At 40.8% G+C, this 6,692-nt stretch overlaps 1 protein-coding gene across 1 annotated transcript; it reads right to left on the bottom strand.

Annotated features, from left to right (window-relative positions):
• Nucleotides 1-5,652: 5,652 nt before the first annotated feature.
• LOC132791491 (uncharacterized) lies at nt 5,653-6,470 on the bottom strand. Its single transcript, XM_060800432.1, has one exon. It carries the CDS (start codon nt 6,370-6,372, stop codon nt 5,779-5,781), a length of 594 nt encoding a protein of 197 aa, XP_060656415.1. The 5' UTR covers nt 6,373-6,470; the 3' UTR covers nt 5,653-5,778.
• Between the last annotated feature and the right edge of the window lie 222 nt (nt 6,471-6,692).

The following is a 6,692-nucleotide window of genomic DNA, read 5'->3' as shown; positions in this document are numbered from 1 at the left end:
TCGTTTTCCTTGTTCTTGCATGTGTCCTGGGCTAAGAGGATTTCCCCAGGAGTGGCTGTGTAACCACTTTGGTTTGGGTTTGTTTTTACATGTGGTCGATGAGCGAAAAGTTTCGCAGAAGTTGAAGTAAGTACATTTTCTTCACTCCTTCTCTCTTCTTCGCCGTTTTTTCTCCTTTTTTTTGCCTCGGGCAGTTTCCTTTGTATGCTAATGCTGAAAGTGCGGAGCATAGCATTTAATCAACTTTATGTGGAATAAATTGCATGTTCCTCACAAATCAACAAAAACTAGCTTTCAATTGCCATTAGTTTTATTAAAAGAAAGTCCGCCAGATTTAAGTGAATGGAGGCAATAAGTTGAATGGAGTTGCAAATAGGATTAGCTTTTACTTAAAGTGCATTAAAAGCTGAAGCATATTTTCTCTTTGTGATTTGTTGCAGCCACTGATGAAAAGATATAAATTCAATGTAGCTTGAATCAATTCACTTTCAATGAATCAAATACAAAATATTTATTGCACTTCTGTGCAAATATTTTTTTTGTATGTTGACAACCATTTTGAAATTGTCTGCAAGTCTCTGCGCTAACAACTTTACACCACACACTTACACACACACAGTCATACGCATAAATATAAATTGTCGGTGTGGTGCATAAATAACTGCAAATGGCGCAGCTGAAATATAGTTTACCATAAACTTTTCGCTTTGCTAAACAACTCAAGGTTCGAAACTTTAAAGTAATTGCTGTTTATGCCACAATATTGTGATAGTTATGTATTATAAAATGTGTGCCATGTGTGTATGTGTGTGTGTGTGCTGGTAAAATAACGTATACGCCCCGCTGATTTATGGCGCACACTTTTTAAAGCTCGTTGTCAAAATAAAACTTTTTCTGCGCTTCGCAAAACCCAAAAACTTTTATTTGCTCAGCTCATATTGTTGCTTCCTCTTCTGCAGTCGATTTTTTCAGATTTTTTTGTTCAACTTGTTGTTGTTTTCAGTGCGCTTTGCTCACTTAAAACATGGAATTTCATTATGGTCGTTGACAGTTTTATTTGCTGCAAATAAATGTAAGCCTATAAATAAGCCCGCTTCACAAAGTTTTTCAACTCACTCTTTGTGCTTAATTGATACTTTCAATAAGTTGCAAGTTTCTGACATGCAATTATAAGTGCTCCAGCAACAAAAAAAAAAAAAAAATGATGTATTCATTCAATATTTAAAGTGTTGCGAAACTGGTTGCCGTGTGTAGCTTCAACTTGTTGGCTTGATTAAAAGCCCTCAACTGGCACTTGAATAGCTTGCCAAGCGGCATAAATAATACAAGAAATTTTTATGTACACAGAGCACACACAAGCATAAAACACACACAGAGAGACAGAGAGAGTGAGAGAGAGTTTGACTGCAGGAGCTGAAGGCGGAAGTCGCACACAGTGACTGACAATTTTTGCGTTAGGCAACAAAAACAGTTCTAACTTTAGCTACTTTTCGCTTTATATTTGTGTTGTCGTCTTTGCCACATGTGCAGCATCCATTCTCGCTGCTGGCTTTGACAACGGTTCTAGACTCCAGTCTCAGTCTCAGTCTCAGCTGCTGCCGCCTCAGCTCCATCTAGTTAGTCAGCATAATGAATTACACCGGCACACGCGCGCGTCAAGCAACGTGCTGGCAATCCTTTTGCCTTCATCAAGCTGCAGTCGACAGTCATCCACCGCAACAACAAAGCCTTCTTGTTGTGGCTGCCACAATTTTACAATTGACTGTTTCACTACTACGAAGGGTGGCACCCAACTAACGAGAGACTGAGAAAGAGGGCGAGGGCGGACAACCGTAAAACGCTCGACTTGTTTTACGCATTATTTACTTAGTTGGGATGCTGCTACGCATTACGTGCCACCAACTGTAGTAGCTTCATGGGGGAGGAGGGGGGAGTGGCAAGGAGCGACGTGGCCAAATGAACTAGCATTACAGTAAGTTGCGGCAAGTAGCAAAACGTTGGGCTGCAATTAATTTGAAAGTCGGTGCAGAGCCAAATGGAACTGAGACTCACTTGATGATTGTTGTGCGTGTATGTATGTATATATGTATGTGTATATATACATGTGTGTGTGTGTGCTTTGTAGTTAAAATTGAATTGAAAGCAACCCGTATAAATGTGGTGTCACTTTGTGGGCGCATTGATTAAATTGCTTGATGATTTGAAAATAAATATGCATTTAAATTTGAAACCAACAAACGACGAATATGACAGAGCGCAAAATGAGAAAATTCTTTGAACATTTTTATGTGTTTTGCAGAGCATTTAAAACACATTAAAATGCGAGTGTTTTTGAAGCCATTTTCCCCACTGGGACAGCGCAATAAAATTCAAAAATGTGCATTAAATTTTCTTATCGCACTGCCAAAAAGCGAACCAAGAGATACTTGTATTCACATTAAATGCAAAAGGAATCTTTAATTGTGCTCCCTTCCCCCTCCTTCAAAATAAAAGGTAGGCAATAAAAATGGAAATGTTTGTAATTTGATGAGATACACAATCCGCTTATGATTGTGTGTGTAAGCGGTTTACTTTAATAATTTCATCAGCGTTTGTTTGCCTGCCATTTGATTGTGTGCTCATATAGAATATCAATATTTGAACGCTACTTACTCGTGCTTAGAATGCGTACTTAGTAATTGTTCCAAGGAAAAAGGTTTCAGCTCGAACTTATCGCTTGTCAATTGACTTGTGTCACAGAGAATATGAGCTGCTCTCGTTGATGTTGCTGTTGTTGTGATGATGCGTCGACAGAGTTGGCAGCTTATGCAACATTTATTTGATATTGTATTAAATATTTATCACACAACACGATAAAACACTTTTGGCTCATTAATCTTATACACGCACAAGCGCACAAATAAACGCACACACACACGCACACACGCACACACCGACAAACACACGCACAGCGAGATAGAGAGAACTGAATAGCGATAGCGATGGCGATAGAGAGACAAAAGATGCTGCTAATGAAGCCCAACAAAAACTTGTTTAGACAGAAGGCTGGCAGAGGCCTTTACTAAATATTTCGTTGCCTGATTAATGTGAATGACTGTGGTTACTTTTTCTGTGGAAAACACTTTACGCGCTTCTGTTGTGGCATTCAACACGGCTGGCAGCGGCGAGGCAATAAAAGCTGTCGGTCTTTACGAGAGCGCTGGCAAAGGGAGACTGACGCCCAAAAGTATGCAGCAGCAGCTAACGCCTCTCGACGACTGCTTCTGTATAACAGTATAACAGTTGACTGAGAGAGAGAGAGAGAGAGAGAGAGAGAGAGCGAACGTCTGAGAGAACGTATGTTCTTCGGAAGCTGAAGCAAAAGGCATTCAGAGGGTGGCTCTTCGATAACACCTGCTTGAAATAAAAGAGGAAATTACCATTTGACCATAACACGCACAACGACCTTCACATCAACAACAACAACTACAATCGTAAGCAACAACTATTTAACACTTTTAGCATATGTGGCCAAGCGACCACGACCAAAATCACTTCCAGCAAATTAGCAAAATGTGCGCACAATTTGTTTTTATTCGAAACCCCAAAAAAAGCATAATCTTGAATCTGCTTCGTGCTTTACGAGTCCTCTTATGTGTGTGTGAGTTTGTTAGCCAATTGAGTTAGTTGGCTAACTCAAAGTGAAGCTCAAAGTGTGTACACAAATTATGATTATGATTATTTAGTGTACTGTGTGGACGTTTGGTTACATAAACATGCCATTAAATTTAAGTGCCTCGTCTTGGATTTCACATCTGTGCAGAGAGAACTCAAGCTCTGAGATTTTGGCACACGCAATTTGAGGCGTCCCCTTTATTTTACTTATTTATTTATTTTCTTCTTTTTTTTCTGTGTTTGCCGAATTCAATTGAAGCAGCTATTCAAATGTCAAACAAATTTCGGAATGCCACTCAGACCTCTCCGCTCTCCGCTCTCGTTTCTCCTTCTCTCTAGCCGGCAGACGATATCGGAAAGTAGACAACAAAGTTGATGCCTGAAATCTTTGTGCGTCTGCAGAGCCGATAGTCAATTTGAAATGGCCATAAGAAAAGGCAAGGCATGCCTTGCCAGAGACGCAAGCTTCGCTTCGTACCGAAACGTAATTGAATTTTTATTGACATTGCAGCTGAGAGACATTGCCCTGAGTTGTAGCTAAAGGCCACCAACTATTTTCCCGATTTACTCCAAGTGGCCGACAGCATCAGATCGGAGGACACAGCAAGCAGCCAGCAACGAGCAGCAAAAAATAAAAGACAGTAAAATGAGCCAAGGCAGAGAAGCGACAGCTGGTGAGGTGAGGTGAAGTTGGGTGAGGTGGAAATGGGTAAATGGAAATACTTGAAATTAATTTATATTCTAAGAAATATTGAAGGAAGCAGCTCAAATGGCATTATGGCCAGGTCGTTACACAAAATGGGAGCAAAAATGACAGCAAAACATTGGCCGGGGTTATGTAAAATGTGAGGTAATCAGAATGACAGCTTTTGGATAAGGAGAAGGCAGAAAATCATGACAACACAATCAGCATTAACTTGTCCATTTATTTGCATTATTGCCAGGACAACACAAAGTTATTTAAGTTATTAATGGCCATCAATCTATACAATTTATTTGTATATTAAATTCTTCCAAACCTAATTTAATATCTGATGTCGAATGCATTCGAAATGAAAAGACAATTTAAGGTATTTATATCAGCTAATATGTTATTCTGTTGTGCAAACTATGCCAGCAACTAAATGTAAATTTTTGGCATACTTGGCTTGAATTAAACTTGATTCTCGCCAAACAACTTCCACTACTTGCTCATATCAACATTTCTTCGACTATCAGAGCGTAAGTATTCCCCGTTGGCAACGTTTATAGCAGTTTTTTTTAATGGTCCGGCTCTAATTGATGGGCCCTCTGGTCAGTTATTGCTGTGCGGCACAATGTGCCACAATTATCATTTACTGCTGCACGCTTTACTGGTGCCATCGTTTTGCTAATTATAAAATGAATTTCCCGCTTGCCGTTGCCGTTGCTGCTGCTGTGCTCACTTTATCTTTGCCCGCTTGTTGCATGCGCTGGCCATTAAATTATTTTATATGGCACGTAAAAATAAACTACGTAGATGCATAAAAAACAAGTACGGGGAGTGAGAATGGGGAAATGCAACGCAGCCGTTGCCAAGTCGAGCCCCTCAGTAGGCCACATGTAATGGCGGCAGAATCTCCGTGGCAAGTGCAACAGTAACAACAACAGCTACTGGCTGCGTGCCTCATTGCGCGTTATTATCGTAGTGTTATTATTGTTATTACTGTGCCGCATGTTGCGCGACTTCTAAGCAATTACTTAAAGCACATCACTAATTCTCTGCCTCCTGCTTTCTGCCTCTTGCCTCTTGCCACATTTGCATGCAACTCGACTTCAAAATGTCCAACATTGTGCTGCAACAATTGGGCTTTAAAAACTGTGCCAGCTGTGTTGTGTGTGTTGTCTGTGGCCTCCGTTGGGACTCGACATAAATCTACAGCAGGAAAAACACTCATACGCCGCGTGTGACCGCCGTGCTGGCTTCACGCTGCACCTCAGTGCGTTGATTGGATGACTCTGTCAGTTGTTTTTCCAGCAGCAGCAGCAGCAGAAGCAACTGTGCTCACATATTTATTTACAATTTAAATGCAGTTTCGCCTTCTGCCTCGATGGGGCCAAACAAAGGCTTTCGCGGCTTAAATGATTTAAGGGCGCCGCATTTCATTAGCCAAGATTGCGTTTCGCGTACTTCTTTATGGCCCGACCGAGGAGGCAGCTCAGCTCTTGAACTTCGTGTGACGATGCGTTGGCCTCGTTAATCGAATGCCCATCAATTTTGCTGCCCGTTGACTGCGCCATATTTGATGTCGGTGCCCGTGACAAAGGCCAGGCAAATAGTGTGCTTGGCCTGCCATTCATCAGATGCGAGTGCTCCAGCTTTCGTCGTATGGCCTGCAGCACTTGCAACTTGGCCACACAGCTAAAGCCGGCCACACTGCCTTCGATTTGCAGCACATCATCGATATGCACATATGGTGAAGGCACATAGACGCCAGGTGATTGCATTGTTTTCAGTCTATCCAAACGATGCTCTAACAAATCCAGTTTCCACTGTGTATCCTCTAGAAAGGCGGTTACGCTTGTTGAGCGTGCCAGGCATTCGACAATCTTCCTTAGATTGGCATTCTGCACGTGCATCTCATTGATGCACTCCTCTATACTCTGGGTCTTGGTCAATGCGTTTCGATTGCGTGCCAACTGCGCTTCTACTTCACCAAAAGCTGCCAGTAGACGTAGCACAAACAATGGCAACAGCATCGCTGGTCTATTAGGTGCAGACGTTTGATCAGCAAAGACTTTAATGAATTGGAATTTCTTCAGTACGTGTAGCGTAACTCTGCGAGAAGTGCATTAAACGAAACAAAAATATGTAATATTATTTTAAGTGTGGCGAAATATATTTACAAAGTGTTTTGCTACTTTTTCTCTTTCTTTACATTTGATCTGGCCAATTATATTTTAGTAAAATGATTCGAAATATATTAAAAACTAGGTTTTTATAACAATCATTTCGAATTATTTTGAAATATAATAAAAACTAGTTTTCTATAACAATCATTTCGAATTGTTTTGAAAAT

The sequence above is a fragment of the Drosophila nasuta genome, chromosome 3 (assembly GCF_023558535.2).
Source record: "Drosophila nasuta strain 15112-1781.00 chromosome 3, ASM2355853v1, whole genome shotgun sequence".
Taxonomy (NCBI): Eukaryota; Metazoa; Arthropoda; class Insecta; order Diptera; family Drosophilidae; genus Drosophila; species Drosophila nasuta.
The sequence above is the reverse complement of the archived record's forward strand: the minus strand, read 5'-3'. Positions and strand labels throughout refer to the sequence as shown.

What these genes read in the sequence shown, in the direction of transcription:
- LOC132791491 (XM_060800432.1), bottom strand. Translation starts at nt 6,372, where the DNA reads ATGCTGTTGCCATTGTTTGTGCTACGTCTACTGGCAGCTTTTGGTGAA.